The sequence below is a fragment of the Bufo gargarizans genome, chromosome 6 (assembly GCF_014858855.1).
Source record: "Bufo gargarizans isolate SCDJY-AF-19 chromosome 6, ASM1485885v1, whole genome shotgun sequence".
Classification (NCBI taxonomy): Eukaryota; Metazoa; Chordata; class Amphibia; order Anura; family Bufonidae; genus Bufo; species Bufo gargarizans.
Genome location: NC_058085.1, coordinates 181,679,579 through 181,704,391, shown reverse-complemented (window position 1 = coordinate 181,704,391; position 24,813 = coordinate 181,679,579). Strand labels below are relative to the sequence as shown.

Genomic DNA, 24,813 nt, shown 5'->3' with positions numbered 1-24,813 from the left:
TCTCTGGACAGGTACCGCTTGTATCAGGGTCTGAGGAGGAAACTCGAACAACTGGTCTCGACTGGAGGTAGCCGAGAGGATATCTCCAGGGTGAAATCTTTGCTTAAGAGGTGCCAGTACGATAGGCACACATCTTTGGTTTTTGAGAGGGATTTCGGGAAGTACCGCTCGCCCGACCCTTACAGAAACTGTAAGATGTCAGTGAAAAGTAAGTTGGTGACGGGACTGGTCGATGGTACGGGATCTCTGGATAGGTCCAGATCAGGGATCTTGGAAATCGTCAAGTCCTTCTACTCGTGCCTCTTGAGGAAGAAGGATCTGAATCGGGACAGGATTTCGGCTTTCCTGGCTGAAACCATCCCTGAGTCAAGAGTAGACCTCTCTCTTGGCGTTTTGATAGAAGAAATCAGAGAAGAGGAAGTCAGCCTGGCGATCGAAGGGCTTGCCCTAAAGAAGTCGCCAGGCCCGGATGGCTTAACATCCGAGTTTTATAAGACCTTTAAGGACTCCTTGGTTCCCCTCTTGACTAAGGTATTCAATGAGTGCCTTTCCTCGGGTGCTCTGCCGAAGTCAATGAGGAGGTCAGCTCTGATCCTTATATCAAAGGGTAAAGATCCGAGCCGTATTGAGAATTGGCGTCCCATAGCGCTTCTCAATACGGACAGAAAGATCCTGGCCAAGATACTGTTTAAACGGTTGGTGCAGTTTGCGCCCCGGCTCCTTTCAGAGACCCAACATTGCTCGGTTCCAGGCCGAAGCACGTTTAGTGCTGTGCTCGGTGTCCGAGAGGCAGTGGAGCAGAGTAGGGCGGGTAACTGGAAGGGGTACATGCTGGCTTTAGATCAGGCAAAGGCTTTTGATCGGGTTGACCACGAGTACCTCTGGGCAGTCCTTCTGAAATATGGCCTGCCGGGGGGGTTTGTCGATTGGTTAAAGATCTTGTATGCAGGGGCAGAGAGTTTCCCTCTGGTGAACGGTTGGTCTGGCAGCCCTTTTGAGGTCGGGTCTGGAGTCCGCCAGGGTTGTCCATTGAGCCCGCTCTTATACGTGTTTGCGATTGATCCTTTTATTAGGAGGATTGATCGAGGACCGTTGGCGGGAGTCAGGATGAGTCTGGAGGAGCCAGAAGCCACTCTGAGGGTGGTGGCGTATGCCGATGACGTCACTGTTTTCGTGTCCTCGGGAGGGGAGGCGGAATACGTGATGTCGGAGGTAGAACGCTACTCGGAAGTTTCCGGGTCCGTGATTAACCGGGATAAGTGTGAGAGTCTCTGGCTGGGAGGGGGTGATCCATCTTTCGGTCTCCCGGACACCCTCCCAGAGCCCCAGTCGTCAGCCAAAGTCCTAGGCGTTCAATTCGGCCATGGGGATTATCCCACCCAAAATTGGGACAGCAGGCTCACGATCGCCGCTCAGAAGGTTGACCAGTGGAAGGGTTGGTCTTTGACCCTCAGGGAAAGGGTGAACCTGATCAAGACTTACCTTCTCCCTTTGCTTATCTATTTGGCCAGTGTATGTGTCTTGCCAGAACCTCTCTGGACTCGGGTTTACAGTCTGTTCTTTCAACTGTTATGGGGGAATAGGCTGAACCTAGTCAAGAGAGAGGTGACATACCGTACGAGGAGATTAGGGGGGTTGGGTATGGTCAACCCAGTGGTGTTCCTCGTGAACACCTTTGTTAAGATCAACCTGGCAAACCTCTGGAAAGAGAGGGCTCCTCCGTGGGTAGTCTCTTGCAGGGGTTGGTTTCGGCCTTTCTTCCAGGAGTGGGAGACAGGAGGGCAAGTGAAGGATTTGCGTACACCTCACGGATATCTTCCGGCTTATGTCACCCCGATTCTGAAGGTGATCCGCCGGTGGGGTTTGGGAGTGAGGGAAATCAAGACCCAGTCAAGGAGATCCCTTGATGAGAGGGTCTTGTTGACCCACTTCCGAAAGCCCCTGGCCCTTAAGGATTGCCCAAGCCGGGATCTAGACAGGGGTTTACAGTTGTTAAATTCGGCAAGGATCCCCTTGAAGTTTTGGGACTTGGCTTGGCGCTGCTTTCACGGGAAGCTGTATGTAAGGGGCAACTTGAGGTATAGGAACTCTGATGAAAGGGGTTGTCCCCGGGAGGAGTGTGGCGACATACTGGAAAGTATGGAGCACTTCCTGCTTCAGTGTCCCTTTAATACAGAGGTATACAAACGGGTGGGCGCATCCATTGGCTGGCCTAGGCTAGCCAACCTCTCCTATGCGGAATGGGCTTATGGAGCATTCAAAGGTTTGGGAAGAAGGGACCCATGCACAGCTTTTGTAGTTAGCATAGTGGTCAGGTACTTCACATGGAACGCACGGTGTTTAGTTTCAACCCAGCAGAAAGTCCTCCCTGTGGAAGAAGTGTGTAGGAACATTCTAGGTGACCTGGCGAAGGTTCGCTCTCTTGAGTGCGAGAAGGTGGGTACGGATGGGGTCTCTTACCTCTGGAGAGGCTTCACCTTTGATGTACCTTAGCCTCAGTAGCACTTTTCCTGGTGTTGGGCTGAGGCTTTCACATTAGGTTTTTGTTTTGTATTTAAGATGAGTTTTTGAAGAAAGGTTTGCAAATGACTGAACTTGGGCCTTCGGGTGGATTTTAATATTGGTTTGTATAGATAGATATGGTTGTTATAAGATGTATATATTGTATGATAGGGTAAGTGGGGTGTAGTTAGGTTGGGTGGGATGGGGTGGGGGGGGGTTCATATTTATTTATTTATTTATTTTTTCGTGTGGGGAGGCCTGCATCCAGCCCTGGACTATGCGGACATAGGAGGACATGAGGCGAGGGGCTGGGTGTGGGTGGTGGAGGAAGGGCTGGCCTCATGGAGGGACAAGAGGCGGGGGTTGGCCCTGGGTGAAGGTGATGGGATAGATAGATTAGTAGGGTTAGTATAGGTTTGTTTTTTCTCGTATATGTGTGTGTATAACAAAAAAAAAAAAAAAAAAAAAAAATATATAAAAAAAAAAAAAAAATATATATAAAAATATATAAAAAACAAAAAAAAAAAAAAAATATATATATAAAATAAAAAAATAAAAAAAAATGATGTGTGTATGTATGTGTGTGTGTATATGTATGTGTATGTATATATATATATATATATGTATATATGGTATATTATTTATTGTGACAAGTTGTTATTTTCTGTTAGAAACAATTTGTATATAGTCGGGGTTCAGCCGGATCGGATGTTTACGTTAGGCTAGGTTTCATTTTCTCTTTTTAGTAGGTATGAATGAGATAGTCTGCATGGAGCTGGGCCAGTAGGGTAAGTGTATATACTTGTTTTATATATTGTTTTATATATTGTTTGGAAATTTTATGGCAAATTTTTTGTATTTTTGTATAAAATTAAAAAGAGTTCCTCAGTATTTGCTCTTATTCTGTATATATACACTGCACAGTACCACTTCTCCTGTCCTGTATACTGGGTGTAATCCTCAGTATCTGCTCTTATTCTGTATATATATACACTGCACAGTACCACTTCTCCTGTCCTGTATACCGGGTGTAATCCTCAGTATCTGCTCTTATTCTGTATATATACACTGCACAGTACCACTTCTCCTGTCCTGTATACTGGGTGTAATCCTCAGTATGTGCTCTTATCCTGTATATATATATACACTGCACAGTACCACTTCTCCTGTCCTGTATACCGGGTGTAATCCTCAGTATCTGCTCTTATTCTGTATATATACACTGCACAGTACCACTTCTCCTGTCCTGTATACCGGGTGTAATCCTCAGTATCTGCTCTTATTCTGTATATATACACTGCACAGTACCACTTCTCCTGTCCTGTATACCGGGTGTAATCCTCAGTATCTGCTCTTATTCTGTATATATATACACTGCACAGTACCACTTCTCCTGTCCTGTATACCGGGTGTAATCCTCAGTATCTGCTCTTATTCTGTATATATACACTGCACAGTACCACTTCTCCTGTCCTGTATACCGGGTGTAATCCTCAGTATCTGCTCTTATTCTGTATATATACACTGCACAGTACCACTTCTCCTGTCCTGTATACTGGGTGTAATCCTCAGTATCTGCTCTTATTCTGTATATATACACTGCACAGTACCACTTCTCCTGTCCTGTATACCGGGTGTAATCCTCAGTATCTGCTCTTATTCTGTATATATACACTGCACAGTACCACTTCTCCTGTCCTGTATACCGGGTGTAATCCTCAGTATCTGCTCTTATTCTGTATATATACACTGCACAGTACCACTTCTCCTGTCCTGTATACTGGGTGTAATCCTCAGTATCTGCTCTTATCCTGTATATATACACACTGCACAGTACCACTTCTCCTGTCCTGTATACTGGGTGTAATCCTCAGTATCTGCTCTTATTCTGTATATATACACTGCACAGTACCACTTCTCCTGTCCTGTACACCGGGTGTAATCCTCAGTATCTGCTCTTATTCTGTATATATACACTGCACAGTACCACTTCTCCTGTCCTGTATACTGGGTGTAATCCTCAGTATCTGCTCTTATTCTGTATATATACACTGCACAGTACCACTTCTCCTGTCCTGTATACTGGGCGTAATCCTCAGTATCTGCTCTTATTCTGTATATATATACACTGCACAGTACCACTTCTCCTGTCCTGTATACTGGGTGTAATCCTCAGTATCTGCTCTTATTCTGTATATATACACTGCACAGTACCACTTCTCCTGTCCTGTATACCGGGTGTAATCCTCAGTATCTGCTCTTATTCTGTATATATATACACTGCACAGTACCACTTCTCCTGTCCTGTATACTGGGTGTAATCCTCAGTATCTGCTCTTATTCTGTATATATATACACTGCACAGTACCACTTCTCCTGTCCTGTATACTGGGCGTAATCCTCAGTATCTGCTCTTATTCTGTATATATATATACACTGCACAGTACCACTTCTCCTGTCCTGTATACTGGGTGTAATCCTCAGTATCTGCTCTTATTCTGTATATATATACACTGCACAGTACCACTTCTCCTGTCCTGTATACTGGGTGTAATCCTCAGTATCTGCTCTTATCCTGTATATATATACACTGCACAGTACCACTTCTCCTGTCCTGTATACTGGGCGTAATCCTCAGTATCTGCTCTTATTCTGTATATATATATACACTGCACAGTACCACTTCTCCTGTCCTGTATACTGGGCGTAATCCTCAGTATCTGCTCTTATTCTGTATATATATACACTGCACAGTACCACTTCTCCTGTCCTGTATACTGGGCGTAATCCTCAGTATCTGCTCTTATTCTGTATATATGGACACTGCACAGTACCACTTCTCCTGTCCTGTATACCGGGTGTAATCCTCAGTATCTGCTCTTATTCTGTATATATACACTGCACAGTACCACTTCTCCTGTCCTGTATACCGGGTGTAATCCTCAGTATCTGCTCTTATTCTGTATATATACACTGCACAGTACCACTTCTCCTGTCCTGTGTATATATACACTGCACAGTACCATTACTGTGACAGGTGCAGTAATCCAGGCGGTGGCATCTGTCACTCCTGGTACTCAGGGGGTTAATCTGGTTGGACATGTAAGAGGATTACCCGGGGGGACGCCGACCTGTGAGGGGCTCAGGGACAGCTGGACTCGGATTAGGAGACACTTGGGCGACAGTAACAGGAAGGTGCTGGCGCAGCAACATGGCTGCCACATGTAACCGCGGTGGTGAGCGCCAGATAACAGCGCAGTGTCACCTCGTGCGTCACATTCCAGTCATCAGGCAGTAAAATACCACGCCCACGGCGCTGCAGGTCAGAGGTCACGTGTTCATTGAGGCTTTATTTCCAGAACGTTTTTTAATTTTGTGCAGATTTATCGCCACCGTACGCAAATTATTCGTCGACCGCGAACTCACCGAAAATATCAACACAGCATCATATATGCACTGTGCCGCTACGTATGTGACCCCTTAATACAACTAGTGCCCCCAATACAACTACTGCTCTCCCCAATACAACTACTGCCCCCAATACAACAACTACTGCCCCCAATACAACAACTACTGCCCCCCCAATAGCCTCACTGCCCCAATACAACTAGTGCCCCCAATAGCCTCACTGCCCCAATACAACTAGTGCCCCCTCCTCATCTCGTTATGGTTACGTGCGGTGTCGGTGACAATTTGTCTGTCCCGTGTTCTTCTATTTATAAACAATGTAGGTGAGGCAGGAAATGGGGGCCCCTGGGGGCCTGAAAAGTGTTTGGCGCTGTGTGTGCGGTGGGCAGGAGAAGAGGTAGCGTGCAGAGACCGCGCGGGAGAAGAGGTAGCGTGCAGAGACCGCGCGGGAGAAGAGGTAGCGTGCAGAGACCGCGCGGGAGAAGAGGTAGCGTGCAGAGACCGCGCGGGAGAAGAGGTAGCGTGCAGAGACCGCGCGGGAGAAGAGGTAGCGTGCAGAGACCGCGCGGGAGAAGAGGTAGCGTGCAGAGACCGCGCGGGAGAAGAGGTAGCGTGCAGAGACCGCGCGGGAGAAGAGGTAGCGTGCAGAGACCGCGCTGGAGAAGAGGTAGCGTGCAGAGACCGCGCGGGAGAAGAGGTAGCGTGCAGAGACCGCGCGGGAGAAGAGGTAGCGTGCAGAGACCACAGATTTACCCGCCACTCAGTACTTCTTGCCCCTATGGTACATCAGGCGCACAGACCTCTGGATAATATACCATATACAGACAAGTGTAAATTACAGTAGAGAATGATGGTATTGGTGAGTGATGATGTCATCATTCATACACAGACAGCGGTGACATCAGCATTCATACACGCGGAGCAGGGCTGCTCTGTCAGCAGGATATGATGCTGTTTATGGCGGCCTGTATTCTCAGTTGTGATCTTCTGCCCCACAGACATCAGACTTCAGACTGCAGAACCAAAACTGACCCCATCAAGGACCCCCAGAAGTGTGATGTCACCGCATCCTATAGCCACACCCCTGCACTGCTTCCTGGCCATTGTTACTCCACATCCTGTCGTCTTTCTCTGGAGTGAGAGTTTAGAAAGTATTCATTATAACAGAGCAGGGGCCCGAGACCCGGAGCCACACTAAGGGGGGGGGTCTCTGTGCTTAGTCCCTGTTCTCATAGTCTCAGCCAATAAGGACATAATAACTGCGAGAGCGGGAAACTAGACTGCAAGCTCCTGGGGTCAGGAACTGATAAATAATGAGATACCGGGATTGGATTGTGAGCTCACAAAAACGTCCTTATATTTGGCTTTTGGGTGAAATTTCTGGAAAACATCAGAAGTTATTGATATTATATCAGGAAAGTCGGACATTAGGTAGAAGCAGCGATGTCAGCGCCTCACCGACCCCAGTGCTGGGTATACCGCCACAAGATGTCAGCGCCTCACCGACCCCAGTGCTGGGTATACCGCCACAAGATGTCAGTACCTCACCGACCCCAGTGCTGGGTATACCGCCACAAGATGTCAGCGCCTCACCGACCCCAGTGCTGGGTATACCGCCACAAGATGTCAGTACCTCACCGACCCCAGTGCTGGGTATACCGCCACAAGATGTCAGTACCTCACCGACCCCAGTGCTGGGTATACCGCCACAAGATGTCAGTGCCTCACCGACCCCAGTGCTGGGTATACCGTCACAAGATGTCAGCGCCTCACCGACCCCAGTGCTGGGTATACCGCCACAAGATGTCAGCGCCTCACCGACCCCAGTGCTGGGTATACCGCCACAAGATGTCAGTGCCTCACCGACCCCAGTGCTGGGTATACCGCCACAGATGTCAGTGCCTCACCGACCCCAGTGCTGGGTATACCGCCACAAGATGTCAGCACCTCACCGACCCCAGTGCTGGGTATACCGCCACAAGATGTCAGTACCTCACCGACCCCAGTGCTGGGTATACCGCCACAAGATGTCAGCGCCTCACCGACCCCAGTGCTGGGTATACCGCCACAAGATGTCAGTACCTCACCGACCCCAGTGCTGGGTATACCGCCACAAGATGTCAGCGCCTCACCGACCCCAGTGCTGGGTATACCGCCACAAGATGTCAGTACCTCACCGACCCCAGTGCTGGGTATACCGCCACAAGATGTCAGCGCCTCACCGACCCCAGTGCTGGGTATACCGCCACAAGATGTCAGTACCTCACCGACCCCAGTGCTGGGTATACCGCCACAAGATGTCAGTACCTCACCGACCCCAGTGCTGGGTATACCGCCACAAGATGTCAGTGCCTCACCGACCCCAGTGCTGGGTATACCGCCACAAGATGTCAGCGCCTCACCGACCCCAGTGCTGGGTATACCGCCACAAGATGTCAGCGCCTCACCGACCCCAGTGCTGGGTATACCGCCACAAGATGTCAGTGCCTCACCGACCCCAGTGCTGGGTATACCGCCACAAGATGTCAGTGCCTCACCGACCCCAGTGCTGGGTATACCGCCACAAGATGTCAGCACCTCACCGACCCCAGTGCTGGGTATACCGCCACAAGATGTCAGCGCCTCACCGACCCCAGTGCTGGGTATACCGCCACAAGATGTCAGCGCCTCACCGACCCCAGTGCTGGGTATACCGCCACAAGATGTCAGCGCCTCACCGACCCCAGTGCTGGGTATACCGCCACAAGATGTCAGCGCCTCACCGACCCCAGTGCTGGGTATACCGCCACAAGATGTCAGCGCCTCACCGACCCCAGTGCTGGGTATACCGCCACAAGATGTCAGCGCCTCACTGACCCCAGTGCTGGGTATACCGCCACAAGATGTCAGCGCCTCACAGACCCCAGTGCTGGGTATACCGTCACAAGATGTCAGCGCCTCACCGACCCCAGTGCTGGGTATACCGTCACAAGATGTCAGCGCCTCACCAACCCCAGTGCTGGGTATACCGCCACAAGATGTCAGCGCCTCACCGACCCCAGTGCTGGGTATACCGCCACAAGATGTCAGTGCCTCACCGACCCCAGTGCTGGGTATACCGCCACAAGATGTCAGCGCCTCACCGACCCCAGTGCTGGGTATACCGCCACAAGATGTCAGCGTCTCACCAACCCCAGTGCTGGGTATACCGCCACAAGATGTCAGCGTCTCACCGACCCCAGTGCTGGGTATACCGCCACAAGATGTCAGCGCCTCACTGACCCCAGTGCTGGGTATACCGCCACAAGATGTCAGCGCCTCACTGACCCCAGTGCTGGGTATACCGCCACAACATGTCAGTGCCTCACCGACCCCAGTGCTGGGTATACCGCCACAAGATGTCAGCGCCTCACCGACCCCAGTGCTGGGTATACCGCCACAAGATGTTAGTGAACTTGTCCTGTGGCCTTGAGCATCAATTCCAGCCTGACAACGACGTCTCCTGCTGTTCACAGGTTGCCTTATTGTCCTCTGAGGCATGGCATCCCACTCTTCTTGAAGGGCAGCCCTCAGGTCATTGAGGTTCTGAGGTACAGAGTTACGCGCCTCTACACAGCGACTCAGCTGATACCAGAGATTTTCAATGGGATTCAGGTCTCGCGAAAGTGCAGGTCACGCCATGTGAGGTCCCCCAGTCTCCAGCAGCCGTTCCCTAATGATGCGACCTCGATGAGCTGGAGCATTGTCCTCCATGAAGATGACATTAGGCCGGTGCTGTTCCTGCAGAGGCACCATGACTGGAGTAATGATGGTCTTCAGGTAGTCTGGGCTGTCACTGGACCAGTCACACAGTGTAGGGCAGGTCTGTACGGACTAGACGCACCGGCCCGCTCTGTGACACCACCAAAGGCTGGTCCGGTGACCACAGTGGCTGATGCAGAGCGCTCTCCTTGACGTCTCCAACATGGTTGGCGGCCATCATCTCGGCTCAGAATGAATAGACTTATATTAGTCTGGTCCCTTGTCCAGCGTAGACCCTCCCTGGCCCAAACAAGACAATGACGCCTGTGCCTGGTGGTGCGGTCAGGTACCCTGCAGGTCGTCTAGCACGCAGACCACGCTGATGTAAACGGTTTCCGATGGTCTGACGTGACACTTGGTGACTCTCGCCTCCCTGTGCCCGATTGCGCAGAGAATTGCTCACATAGAAGCGGTCATCAGTGTGGGTTGTGGCCACTTCTCTGCCTTTCTGTGACTCTTCCAGTCTCTGTATCTCTGATACAACCTGCTGATGACACTTAGGCTGAATGCACGCGGCCGTATAGATCATACCAGTGTATTACTGTATTGCGGTGGCAGCAGGGAGCGCACGGCGTCATAGCAACCAATGACGCCGTGCGCTCCTGCTCTCAGCAAGAATCCAGCCCGTGGTTCCACGGACCGCACACGGCCGTGTGCATTCGGCCTTAAGCTCAGGGGCCACTTCCATCTGAGAACATCCTGCTTGAAGCCTCACAATGATGAGGTACTGCTGATCAATTGTTGGGTGTCGTCTTGGTCGCATGATGTCAGAATGTGAGCAGCGTGATGAGGAGGACGGTTTAATACCAATTCTAATTGAACCAGGAAATGTATTGGACGATTCATGGATCAAACACCAGGTGTCAATTTTGCCGTTAAGCTCCTTGTTAGAGAACAGCAAGTTGTGCAAAAAGTCCTGAGACATTGAAGAGTTGGACGTGTGCATCCAGAAGGTTAGAGAAGGTCACATTAAGTCCTCCTGTAAAGGTCAGAGGGCATTTTTGGTTCATCCTGAAATTTCACCAACAAGCCAAATATCCCGGACTTTTGGGGAGCAGTGTATATTGCCCCCTAATCCAGGGCTCACCCCGCGGTCACCCTGCGGATATCACAGTACGCCCGCAACTGAGGACACCCCTCCAGTGGGAGGCCAGAGATCGATTCATTGTCAATCTCCCCATGCAACACTGAGATCAAGGATGATGGGGGTGATACACTGTGTGTGACATAGAGGGGAAAGCGTGTGAGCTCCTGAGATCATGGATGATGAGAGTGATACTTAACGTATGAGATACTAGGATTAGATTGTGAGCGCCTGAGGTCAGGGATGATGGGAGTGAATACAGTTTCACACTCTTCATGTCAGTTGCCGGTCAGTGTGGGGATGAAGCTCCGATCCGGCATCTCAAAGTCTAAGATGGTGCCGGGCAGTACAGGGATTATACGCACCGCGCGCCATGCTGTATTATATGGTACAAGTCCTACACATGTCATACAGCGCTCCGCAGTATATTATATCTATATCATACAGCGCTCTGCAGTATATATTATATCTATATCATACAGCGCTCTGCAGTATATATTATATCTATATCATACAGCGCTCCGCAGTATATTATATCTATATCATACAGCGCTCTGCAGTATATATTATATCTATATCATACAGCGCTCCGCAGTATATTATATCTATATATCATCATACAGCGCTCTGCAGTATATATTATATCTATATCATACAGCGCTCTGCAGTATATTATATCTATATCATACAGCGCTCTGCAGTATATATTATATCTATATCATACAGCGCTCTGCAGTATATTATATCTATATCATACAGCGCTCTGCAGTATATATTATATCTATATATCATCATACAGCGCTCTGCAGTATATATTATATCTATATCATACAGCGCTCTGCAGTATATATTATATCTATATCATACAGCGCTCTGCAGTATATATTATATCTATATCATACAGCGCTCTGCAGTATATATTATATCTATATCATACAGCGCTCTGCAGTATATTATATCTATATCATACAGCGCTCTGCAGTATATATTATATCTATATCAAACAGGGCTCTGCAGTATATTATATCTATATCATACAGCGCTCTGCAGTATATATTATATCTATATCATCATACAGCGCTCTGCAGTATATATTATATCTATATCATACAGCGCTCTGCAGTATATTATATCTATATCATACAGCGCTCTGCAGTATATATTATATCTATATATCATCATACAGCGCTCTGCAGTATATATTATATCTATATCATACAGCGCTCTGCAGTATATATTATATCTATATCATACAGCGCTCTGCAGTATATATTATACAGGTCCTTCTCAAAAAATTAGCATATTGTGATAAAGTTCATTATTTTCTGTAATGTACTGATAAACATTAGACTTTCATATATTTTAGATTCATTACACACAACTGAAGTAGTTCAAGCCTTTTATTGTTGTAATATTGATGATTTTGGCCACAGCTCATGAAAACCCAAATTTCCTAACTCAAAAAATTAGCATTTCATGAAAAGGTTCTCTAAACGAGCCATTAACCTAATCATCTGAATCAACTAATTAACTCTAAACACCTGTAAAAGATTCCTGAGGCTTTTACAAACTCCCAGCCTGGTTCATTACTCCAAACCGCAATCATGGGTCAGACTGCCGACCTGACTGCTGTCCAGAAGGCCATCACTGACACCCTAAAGCAGGAGGGTGAGACACAGAGAGACATGTCTGAAGGAATAGGCTGTTCCCAGAGCGCTGTATCAAGGCCCCTCAGTGGGAAGTCTGTGGGAAGGAAAAAGTGTGGCAGAAAACGCTGCACAACGAGAAGAGGTGACCGGACCCTGAGGAAGATTGTGGAGAAGGACCGATTCCAGACCTTGGGGGACCTGCGGAAGCAGTGGACTGAGTCTGGAGTAGAAACATCCAGAGCCCCCGTGTGCAGGCGTGTGCAGGAAATGGGCTACAGGGGCCGCATTCCCCAGAAACAGCGGCAGAAGCGCCTGACCTGGGCTACAGAGAAGCAGCACTGGACTGTTGCATGTCATTCGGAAATCAAGGTGCCAGAGTCTGGAGGAAGACGGGGGAGAGGGAAATGCCAACATGCCTGAAGTCCAGTGTCCAGTCCCCACAGTCAGTGATGGTCTGGGGTGCCATGTCAGCTGCTGGTGTTGGTCCACTGTGTTTTATCAAGGGCAGGGTCAATGCAGCCGCTATCAGGAGATTGTGGAGCACTTCATGCTTCCATCTGCTGAAAAGCTTTATGGAGATGAAGATTTCATTTTTCAGCACGACCTGGCACCTGCTCACAGCGCCAACACCACTGGTAACTGGTTTACTGACCATGGTATTACTGGGCTCAACTGGCCTGCCAACTCTCCTGACCTGAACCCCATAGAGAATCTGGGGGATATTGGGAAGAGAAAGTTGAGAGACGCAAGACCCAACACTCTGGATGAGCTTAAGGCCGCTATCGAAGCCTCCTGGGCCTCCATAACACCTCAGCAGTGCCACAGGCTGATTGCCTCCATGCCACGCCGCATTGAAGCATCCTGGGCCTCCATAACACCTCAGCAGTGCCACAGGCTGATTGCCTCCATGCCACGCCGCAGTGAAGCCTCCTGGGCCTCCATAACACCTCAGCAGTGCCACAGGCTGATTGCCTCCATGCCACGCCGCATTGAAGCATCCTGGGCCTCCATAACACCTCAGCAGTGCCACAGGCTGATTACCTCCATGCCACGCCGCACTGAAGCCTCCTGGCCTCCATAACACCTCAGCAGTGCCACAGGCTGATTGCCTCCATGCCACGCCGCACTGAAGCCTCCTGGCCTCCATAACACCTCAGCAGTGCCACAGGCTGATTGCCTCCATGCCACGCCGCATTGAAGCATCCTGGGCCTCCATAACACCTCAGCAGTGCCACAGGCTGATTACCTCCATGCCACGCCGCACTGAAGCCTCCTGGCCTCCATAACACCTCAGCAGTGCCACAGGCTGATTGCCTCCATGCCACGCCGCACTGAAGCCTCCTGGCCTCCATAACACCTCAGCAGTGCCACAGGCTGATTGCCTCCATGCCACGCCGCATTGAAGCTTCCTGGGCCTCCATACCACCTCAGCAGTGCCACAGGCTGATTGCCTCCATGCCACGCCGCATTGAAGCCTCCTGGGCCTCCATAACACCTCAGCAGTGCCACAGGCTGATTGCCTCCATGCCACGCCGCATTGAAGCCTCCTGGGCCTCCATAACACCTCAGCAGTGCCACAGGCTGATTGCCTCCATGCCACGCCGCATTGAAGCATCCTGGGCCTCCATAACACCTCAGCAGTGCCACAGGCTGATTGCCTCCATGCCACGCCGCATTGAAGCATCCTGGGCCTCCATAACACCTCAGCAGTGCCACAGGCTGATTGCCTCCATGCCACGCCGCAGTGAAGCCTCCTGGGCCTCCATAACACCTCAGCAGTGCCACAGGCTGATTGCCTCCATGCCACGCCGCATTGAAGCATCCTGGGCCTCCATAACACCTCAGCAGTGCCACAGGCTGATTACCTCCATGCCACGCCGCACTGAAGCCTCCTGGCCTCCATAACACCTCAGCAGTGCCACAGGCTGATTGCCTCCATGCCACACCGCACTGAAGCCTCCTGGCCTCCATAACACCTCAGCAGTGCCACAGGCTGATTGCCTCCATGCCACGCCGCATTGAAGCATCCTGGGCCTCCATAACACCTCAGCAGTGCCACAGGCTGATTACCTCCATGCCACGCCGCACTGAAGCCTCCTGGCCTCCATAACACCTCAGCAGTGCCACAGGCTGATTGCCTCCATGCCACGCCGCACTGAAGCCTCCTGGCCTCCATAACACCTCAGCAGTGCCACAGGCTGATTGCCTCCATGCCACGCCGCATTGAAGCTTCCTGGGCCTCCATACCACCTCAGCAGTGCCACAGGCTGATTGCCTCCATGCCACGCCGCATTGAAGCCTCCTGGGCCTCCATAACACCTCAGCAGTGCCACAGGCTGATTGCCTCCATGCCACGCCGCATTGAAGCCTCCTGGGCCTCCATAACACCTCAGCAGTGCCACAGGCTGATTGCCTCCATGCCACGCCGCATTGAAGCATCCTGGGCCTCCATAACACCTCAGCAGTGCCACAGGCTGATTGCCTCCATGCCACGCCGCATTGAAGCATCCTGGGCCTCCATAACACCTCAGCAGTGCCACAGGCTGATTGCCTCCATGCCACGCTGCATTGAAGCCTCCTGGGCCTCCATAACACCTCAGCAGTGCCACAGGCTGATGGCCTCCATGCCACGCCGCATTGAAGCCTCCTGGCCTCCATAACACCTCAGCAGTGCCACAGGCTGATTGCCTCCATGCCACGCCGCATTGAAGCCTCCTGGGCCTCCATAACACCTCAGCAGTGCCACAGGCTGATGCCTCCATGCCACGCCGCATTGAAGCCTCCTGGGCCTCCATAACACCTCAGCAGTGCCACAGGCTGATTGCCTCCATGCCACGCCGCATTGAAGCCTCCTGGGCCTCCATAACACCTCAGCAGTGCCACAGGCTGATTGCCTCCATGCCACGCCGCATTGAAGCCTCTTGGGCCTCCATAACACCTCAGCAGTGCCACAGGCTGATTGCCTCCATGCCACGCCGCACTGAAGCCTCCTGGGCCTCCATAACACCTCAGCAATGCCACAGGCTGATTGCCTCCATGCCACGCCGCATTGAAGCCTCCTGGGCCTCCATAACACCTCAGCAGTGCCACAGGCTGATTGCCTCCATGCCACGCCGCATTGAAGCATCCTGGGCCTCCATAACACCTCAGCAGTGCCACAGGCTGATTGCCTCCATGCCACGCCGCAGTGAAGCCTCCTGGGCCTCCATAACACCTCAGCAGTGCCACAGGCTGATCGCCTCCATGCCACGCCGCAGTGAAGCAGTCATTTCTGCAAAAGGATTCCCGACCAAGTATTGAGTGCAGAACTGAACATCATTATTTGAAGGTTGACTTTTTTTGTATTAAAAACACTTTTCTTTTATTGGTCGGATGAAATATGCAAATTTTTTTAGATAGGAATTTGGGTTTTCATGAGCTGTGGCCAAATTCATCAATATTACAGCAATAAAAGGCTTGAACTCCTTCAGTTGTGTGTAATGAATCTAAAATATATGAAAGTCTAATGTTTATCAGCACATTACAGAAAATAATGGACTTTATCACAATATGCTAATTTTTTGAGAAGGACCTGTATATATATATATATCTGTACAATACATCATTTTACAGGTCCTGTGTCACACGGTGCAGTATAGCAGTGTACAGTATAGTACGGTACAGTACAGGTCCTGTGTCACACGGTGCAGTATAGCAGTGTACAGTATAGTACGGTATAGTACAGGTCCTGTGTCACACGGTGCAGTATAGCAGTGTACAGTATAGTACGGTATAGTACAGGTCCGGTGTCACACGGTGGAGTATAGCAGTGTACAGTATAGTACGGTATAGTACAGGTCCGGTGTCACACGGTGCAGTATAGCAGTGTACAGTATAGTACGGTATAGTACAGGTCCTGTGTCACACGGTGCAGTATAGCAGTGTACAGTATAGTACGGTACAGTACAGGTCCTGTGTCACACGGTGCAGTATAGCAGTGTACAGTATAGTACGGTATAGTACAGGTCCTGTGTCACACGGTGCAGTATAGCAGTGTACAGTATAGTACGGTATAGTACAGGTCCGGTGTCACACGGTGGAGTATAGCAGTGTACAGTATAGTACGGTATAGTACAGGTCCTGTGTCACACGGTGCAGTATAGCAGTGTACAGTATAGTACGGTATAGTACAGGTCCGGTGTCACACGGTGCAGTATAGCAGTGTACAGTATAGTACGGTATAGTACAGGTCCTGTGTCACACGGTGCAGTATAGCAGTGTACAGTATAGTACGGTACAGTACAGGTCCTGTGTCACACGGTGCAGTATAGCAGTGTACAGTATAGTACGGTACAGTACAGGTCCTGTGTCACACGGTGCAGTATAGCAGTGTACAGTATAGTACGGTACAGTACAGGTCCGGTGTCACACGGTGGAGTATAGCAGTGTACAGTATAGTACGGTATAGTACAGGTCCCATGTCACACGGTGGAGTATAGCAGTGTACAGTATAGTACGGTACAGTACAGGTCCTGTCACACGGTGCAGTATAGCAGTGTACAGTACAGTACAGGTCCTGTGTCACACGGTGCAGTATAGCAGTGTACAGTATAGTACGGTATAGTATAGGTCTGTGTCACACGGTGCAGTATAGCAGTGTACAGTATAGTACGGTACAGTATAGGTCTGTGTCACACGGTGCAGTATAGCAGTGTACAGTATAGTACGGTACAGTACAGGTCCTGTCACACGGTGCAGTATAGCAGTGTACAGTATAGTACGGTATAGTACAGGTCCCGTGTCACACGGTGGAGTATAGCAGTGTACAGTATAGTACGGTACAGTACAGGTCCTGTGTCACACGGTGGAGTATAGCAGTGTACAGTATAGTACGGTACAGTACAGGTCCTGTGTCACACGGTGGAGTATAGCAGTGTACAGTATAGTACGGTACAGTACAGGTCCTGTGTCACACGGTGGAGTATAGCAGTGTACAGTATAGTACGGTACAGTACAGGTCCTGTGTCACACGGTGGAGTATAGCAGTGTACAGTATAGTACGGTACAGTACAGGTCCTGTCACACGGTGCAGTATAGCAGTGTACAGTATAGTACGGTATAGTACAGGTCCCGTGTCACACGGTGCAGTATAGCAGTGTACAGTATAGTACGGTATAGTACAGGTCCCGTGTCACACGGTGCAGTATAGCAGTGTACAGTATAGTACGGTATAGTACAGGTCCCGTGTCACACGGTGCAGTATAGCAGTGTACAGTATAGTACGGTATAGTACAGGTCCCGTGTCACACGGTGCAGTATAGCAGTGTACAGTATAGTACGGTATAGTACAGGTCCCGTGTCACACGGTGCAGTATAGCAGTGTACAGTATAGTACGGTATAGTACAGGTCCCGTGTCACACGGTGCAGTATAGCAGTGTACAGTATAGTACGGTATAGTACAGGTCCTGTGTCACACGGTGCAGTATAGCAGTGTACAGTATAGTACGGTATAGTACAGGTCCCGTGTCACACGGTGCAGTATAGCAGTGTACAGTATAGTACGGTATAGTACAGGTCCCGTGTCACACGGTACAGTATAGCAGTGTACAGTATAGTACAGGTCCTGTGTCACACGGTGCAGTATAGCAGTGTACAGTATAGTACGGTACAGTACAGGTCCTGTGTCACACGGTGCAGTATAGCAGTGTACAGTATAGTACGGTATAGTACAGGTCCCGTGTCACACGGTGCAGTATAGCAGTGTACAGTATAGTACGGTATAGTATAGGTCCTGTGTCACACGGTGCAGTATAGCAGTGTACAGTATAGTACGGTATAGTACAGGTCCTGTGTCACACGGTGCAGTATAGCAGTGTACAGTATAGTACGGTATAGTATAGGTCCTGTGTCACACGGTGCAGTTTAGCAGTGTACAGTATAGTACGGTATAGTACAGGTCCTGTGTCACACGGTGCAGTATAGCAGTGTACAGTATAGTACGGTATAGTACAGGTCCTGTGTCACACGGTGCAGTATAGCAGTGTACAGTATAGTACGGTATAGTACAGGTCCTGTGTCACACGGTGCAGTATAGCAGTGTACAGTATAGTACGGTATAGTACAGGTCCCGTGTCACACGGTGCAGTATAGCAGTGTACAGTATAGTACGGTATAGTATAGGTCCTGTGTCACACGGTGCAGTATAGCAGTGTACAGTATAGTACGGTATAGTACAGGTCCTGTGTCACACGGTGCAGTATAGCAGTGTACAGTATAGTACGGTATAGTATAGGTCCTGTGTCACACGGTGCAGTATAGCAGTGTACAGTATAGTACGGTATAGTACAGGTCCTGTGTCACACGGTGCAGTATAGCAGTGTACAGTATAGTACGGTATAGTACAGGTCCCGTGTCACACGGTGCAGTATAGCAGTGTACAGTATAGTACGGTATAGTACAGGTCCTGTGTCACACGGTGCAGTATAGTAATTTCCTTAACACAGTGTACAGTATAGTACGGTATAGTATAGGTCCTGTGTCACACGGTGCAGTATAGCAGTGTACAGTATAGTACGGTATAGTACAGGTCCTGTGTCACACGGTGCAGTATAGCAGTGTACAGTATAGTACGGTATAGTACAGGTCCTGTGTCACACGGTGCAGTATAGCAGTGTACAGTATAGTACGGTATAGTACAGGTCCCGTGTCACACGGTGCAGTATAGCAGTGTACAGTATAGTACGGTATAGTACAGGTCCTGTGTCACACGGTGCAGTATAGCAGTGTACAGTATAGTACGGTATAGTACAGGTCCTGTGTCACACGGTGCAGTATAGCAGTGTACAGTATAGTACGGTATAGTACAGGTCCTGTGTCACACGGTGCAGTATAGCAGTGTACAGTATAGTACGGTACAGTACAGGTCCTGTGTCACACGGTGCAGTATAGCAGTGTACAGTATAGTACAGTATAGTACAGGTCCTGTGTCACACGGTGCAGTAAAGCAGTGTACAGTATAGTACGGTATAGTATATTGGTGTCATGGTCTTTCAGTATTCCGCTCACCTGAACTTGTCTGGGAAATATCGGTCCAGTTCGGTTCTGATCTATAATATATGTGAGGTCCCAGGAGATTTCCTGTTTGACCCGATCCTGCAAATGTCTGGGTCTTTCCTATATCAGTGCTGAGTGATGGACTGGCAGTTCTGTTGGGTTCTGATGGATTAGTCACAGTGCTGTTGGGTTCTGATGTTGGATCAGTCCCAGTTCTGTTGGGTTCTGATGGGTCAGTCCGAATTCTGTTGGGTTCTGATGGAGGTTTAGTCCCAGTTCTGTTGGGTTCTGATGTTGGATCAGTCCCAGTTCTGTTGGGTTCTGATGTTGGATCAGTCCCAGTTCTGTTGGGTTCTGATGTTGGATCAGTCCCAGTTCTGTTGGGTTCTGATGTTGGACCAGTCCCAGTTCTGTTTGGTTCTGATGTTGGATCAGTCCCAGTTCTGGTGGGTTCTGATGTTGGATCAGTCCCAGTTCTGGTGGGTTCTGATGTTGGATCAGTCCCAGTTCTGGTGGGTTCTGATGTTGGATCAGTCCCAGTTCTGTTGGGTTCTGATGGAGGGTAAGTCCCAGTTCTGTTGGGTTCTGATGTTGGATCAGTCCCAGTTCTGTTGGGTTCTGATGGAGGGTAAGTCCCAGTTCTGTTGAGTTCTGATGTTAAATCAGCCCCAGTTCGGTTGGGTTCTGATGGAGGATCAGTCCCAGTTCTGTTGGGTTCTGATGGAGGGTCAGTCCCAGTTCTGTTGGGTTCTGATGGAGGGTCAGTCCCAGTTCTGTTGGGTTCTGATGGAGGGTCAGTCCCAGTTCTGTTGGGTTCTGATGGAGGGTCAGTCCCAGTTCTGTTGGGTTCTCTCGGGGTTCGGTTCTGGATCTCTGGAGAAAGTTCTGCAGCTCGGGTCCTGTAACCCCCCGCCATTAACCCTTCCTTCCCCGGGGGTGCGGGGCTGGGCGCTGCTCCCCATCTGTGCGGGCGGCTCCCCGCGGGCAGACTCATGTGCGGGTGTCCGGGCGTCCCCGGGGTGGACCGTCCAGTGTCCGGAGCCGCAGAGGAGCAGCGGGCGGTGCCCAGGAGCAGCACAGCCCGGAGCAGCAGCCGGGGGCCGGGGAGCATCATGCAGGAGCAGCCGGAGAGGACGCGGAGCTCCCCGGAGCGGGCTGACAAGCCAAGTGCAGCCGGGGAGAGAGCAGCATGGAGCGGCCACTGAGCGCAGACTGACCGGGGAGGGCGGAGAGAGGGATGGAGGGAGCGAGAGCCGCCCACCGAGGGGACATCGAGGGGACAGAGCCGCCCACTGAGGGGACATAGCCGCCCCAGGAACAGCCGTCTATAGGGGACACCGAGGGGACATAGCCGCCCCGGGAACAGCCATCTATAGGGGACACCGAGGGGACAGAGCCGCCCCGGGAACAGCCATCTATAGGGGACAGAGCCGCCCCAGGAACAGCCATCTATAGGGGACACCGAGGGGACAGAGCCGCCCCGGGAACAGCCATCTATAGGGGACACCGAGGGGACAGAGCCGCCCCAGGAACAGCCGTCTATAGGGGACACCGAGGGGACAGAGCCGCCCCGGGAACAGACGTCTATAGGGGACACCGAGGGGACATAGCCGCCCCGGGAACAGCCATCTATAGGGGACACAGAGGGGACAGAGCCGCCCCGGGAACAGCCATCTATAGGGGACACAGAGGGGACAGAGCCGCCCCGGGAACAGCCATCCATAGGGGACACCGAGGGGACAGAGCCGCCCCAGGAACAGCCGTCTATAGGGGACACCGAGGGGACAGAGCCGCCCCGGGAACAGCCATCTATAGGGGACACAGAGGGGACAGAGCCGCCCCGGGAACAGCCATCTATAGGGGACACAGAGGGGACAGAGCCGCCCCGGGAACAGCCATCTATAGGGGACACCAAGGGGACAGAGCCGCCCCGGGAACAGCCATCTATAGGGGACACCGAGGGGACAGAGCCGCCCCGGGAACAGCCGTCTATAGGGGACACCGAGGGGACAGAGCCGTCCCAGGAACAGCCGTCTATAGGGGACACCGAGGGGACAGAGCCGCCCCGGGAACAGCCATCTATAGGGGACACCGAGGGGACAGAGCCGCCCCGGGAACAGCAATCCATAGGGGACACCGAGGGGACAGAGCCGTCCCAGGAACAGCCGTCTATAGGGGACACCGAGGGGACAGAGCCGCCCCGGGAACAGCCGTCTATAGGGGACACCGAGGGGACAAAGCCGCCCCAGGAACAGCCGTCTATAGGGGACACCGAGGGGACAGAGCCGCCCAGGAACAGCCGTCTATAGGGGACACCGAGGGGACAGAGACGCCCCAGGAACAGCCGTCTGTAGGGGACACCTAGGGTCTGAGCTGCCCCTGGCACTGCGGTCTGTAGGGGACACCTAGGGTCAGAGCTGCCCCTGGCACTGCGATCTGTAGGGGACACCTAGGGTCAGAGCTGCCCCTGGCACTGCGATCTGTAGGGGACACCTAGGGTCAGAGCTGCCCCTGGCACTGCGGTCTGTAGGGGACACCTAGGGTCAGAGCTGCCCCTGGCACTGCGATCTGTAGGGGACACCTAGGGTCAGAGCTGCCCCTGGCACTGCGGTCTGTAGGGGACACCTAGGGTCAGAGCTGCCCCTGGCACTGCGATCTGTAGGGGACACCTAGGGTCAGAGCTGCCCCTGGCACTGCGATCTGTAGGGGACACCTAGGGTCTGAGCTGCCCCTGGCACTGCGGTCTGTAGGGGACACCTAGGGTCTGAGCTGCCCCTGGCACTGCGGTCTGTAGGGGACACCTAGGGTCAGAGCTGCCCCTGGCACTGCGATCTGTAGGAGACACCTAGGGTCAGAGCTGCCCCTGGTACTGCGGTCTGTAGGGGACACCTAGGGTCAGAGCTGCCCCTGGCACTGCGATCTGTAGGGGACACCTAGGGTCAGAGCTGCCCCTGGCACTGCGATCTGTAGGGGACACCTAGGGTCAGAGCTGCCCCTGGTACTGCGATCTGTAGGGGACACCTAGGGTCAGAGCTGCCCCTGGCACTGCAATCTGTAGGGGACACCTAGGGTCAGAGCTGCCCCTGGCACTGCGGTCTGTAGGGGACACCTAGGGTCAGAGCTGCCCCTGGCACTGCGGTCTGTAGGGGACACCTAGGGTCAGAGCTGCCCCGGGAACAGTCGTCTGTAGGGAACACCCAGGGGACAGAGCTTTTTTTCCGCCATGGCTGTCTATAGGATACCCCAAGGGGACAGAGCTGCCCCAGCATCAGTATACACAAGGTTCAGAGCGGCTGCAGTTATATTGTGTAAGGAGCCAAAGGGCCCCGGGTCCACCTAAAGCCGGCAGAGGAGTTGTCGTGGTGGTTGTCAGCGTCCTGCAGCAGCTCCTCTTCTCGTCCGTCTGCTAGAAGTGGCCCCTGCACCCGGAGAGCCGAGATGGGGGGGGGGGGGGGATCCACTTTTAGGCACCTGCCCCATACAGCTGAAGGGGGTTTATAGAAGTCCTGCAGATACCACTATGGGCACGTACATTTGTGCAGTAAGAACGCAGCGTGTGAACATAGCCTTAGGGTTTTGTGGTCATCAAATTTCACGGATACTGGACGCATTCATTCTGCATTTTGCGGAACGCACATAGCCGGCCCTATGTTAGAAATGCCTATTCTTGTCCGCAATCTTGTTTTTTTTGCAGGGCAGCGGAACGGACGTACGGATGCGGACAGCACACTTTTGGAGCTCCATTGAAATGGATGGGTCTGGCTTTGGTTGCGGAACGGATGTGGACCCATAAATACGGTCGTGTGAATGAGCCCTTATACCGTGTCAGTGTCCTGCAGCTGCGCCACTGTGATGACCCCGGCTGCTGCCTCCATGGGGGGTGACCGGTCTACATGGGGGCGCCGCTCAGATGTGACCCTCCATTGTACACATTGCTCTTTCTGTGTCGGTGACCGATCGGCGCCAAGTGTATTGCAGCGCAGGAGACGCCGGGGCCCCAGAACATTCCAGAAAGTGTGTAAAAGGTCTTTTCCTGACATTCTGCTACTGGGTGGAACCGACAACCCAGGAAGGGAGGAATCAACGCGACAATCAGACGGCGGGGACGGTGGAGTGACCGCTGCTCTGTAGGACACAATGCCATTCTTAGAAGACGGTCCGCTGCAGGGAACGCTGGGCGACAACTCCTGAGGAAGCTGTAATAGTCATAGTGGTCCCAGACCCCGAGTGCTGGGTTACTGGGATATTTCCTACTAAACTGGGAAAAGTTGTCATTCGAGATTCTAGGAAACCTGAGTAATTGCAGCTACAAGTGAGCCGGGAACCGTGGCGGTCTAGTGAGCCGGGAACCGTGGCGGTCTAGTGAGCCGGGAACCGTGGCGGTCTAGTGAGCCGGGAACCGTGGCGGTCTAGTGAGCCGGGGAACCGTGGCGGTCTAGTGAGCCGGGGAACCGTGGCGGTCTAGTGAGCCGGGGAACCGTGGCGGTCTAGTGAGCGGGGAACCGTGGCGGTCTAGTGAGCGGGGAACCGTGGCGGTCTAGTGAGCGGGGAACCGTGGCGGTCTAGTGAGCGGGGAACCGTGGCGGTCTAGTGAGCGGGGAACCATGGCGGTCTAGTGAGCGGGGATCACCACAGCTAAAGACAGCAAATAGCATTTATCATATAGAGAAAGTTAATACCAGGCCCTTACTAATGTACAGAGAGTCTCCATGTTGCCTCCTTTACTGGCTGGATATATTTTTCCATCACATTATACACGGCTTGTTTCCATGGTTACAACCACCCTGCAATCTAGCAGCAGTGGTCGTGCTTGCACACTATAGGAAAAGGTGCAGTGTGCAAGCACGACCACCACTGCTTGTGGACGTAACTGTGGAAACGAGTTGTGTATAATGCGACAGAGGCAATATGGCGAATCACAATACATTAGTAAGTGCCTTGTATTAAAGTTTTGCTACATGATAAATGCCCCCTTGCCCCCCTCCAGGCCTCGTTTGCCCTCCTTCATCCAGGCCTTTTTTGCCGCCCCCGCCCGTCCACTCCAGGCTTTGTTTGACCCCCCCCCCCACACACTCACACTCCAGGCCTCGCTTGACCCCCCCCACACTCCAGGCCTCATTTGAACCCCCCCCCCCCCACACTCCAGGCCTCATTTGAACCCCCCCCCCCCACACTCCAGGCCTCGTTTGACCCCCCCCACACTCCAAGCCTCGTTTGACCCCCCCCCACACTCCAAGCCTCGTTTGACCCCCCCCCACACTCCAGGCCTCGTTTGACCCCCCCCCCCCACACTCCAGGCCTCGTTTGAACCCCCCCCCCCACACTCCAGGCCTCGTTTGACCCCCCCCCCCCACACT

General features: G+C 51.9%; 2 protein-coding genes across 2 annotated transcripts in view; one reads left to right on the top strand and one right to left on the bottom strand.

The window, feature by feature from the left end:
* The window catches only part of HEG1 (heart development protein with EGF like domains 1), a 63,433-nt gene extending 42,570 nt beyond the window's left edge, over positions 1-20,863 (bottom strand). The window contains exon 1 of the mRNA XM_044296976.1: positions 19,469-20,863. Within this exon, the coding sequence (XP_044152911.1) occupies positions 19,469-20,570 (1,102 nt within the window). The 5' untranslated portion in view covers positions 20,571-20,863. The remainder of the gene's footprint in view (positions 1-19,468) is intronic.
* Positions 20,569-21,765, top strand: LOC122942075 (repetitive proline-rich cell wall protein 2-like). The gene is made up of 2 exons (XM_044299567.1): positions 20,569-20,623; positions 21,092-21,765. The coding sequence occupies exons 1-2, from the start codon at positions 20,569-20,571 to the stop codon at positions 21,763-21,765; spliced, it is 729 nt and encodes a 242-aa protein (XP_044155502.1).
* Positions 21,766-24,813: the final 3,048 nt, after the last annotated feature.

Excerpts from the sequence above, each read along its gene's own strand:
- LOC122942075 (XM_044299567.1), top strand. The coding sequence starts at position 20,569 with ATGCAGGAGCAGCCGGAGAGGACGCGGAGCTCCCCGGAGCGGGCTGAC. Across the intron at positions 20,624-21,091 it reads GGAGCGGGCTGACAAGCCAA|GGGACACAGAGGGGACAGAG; the intron begins GTGCAGCCGGGG and ends AGCCATCTATAG.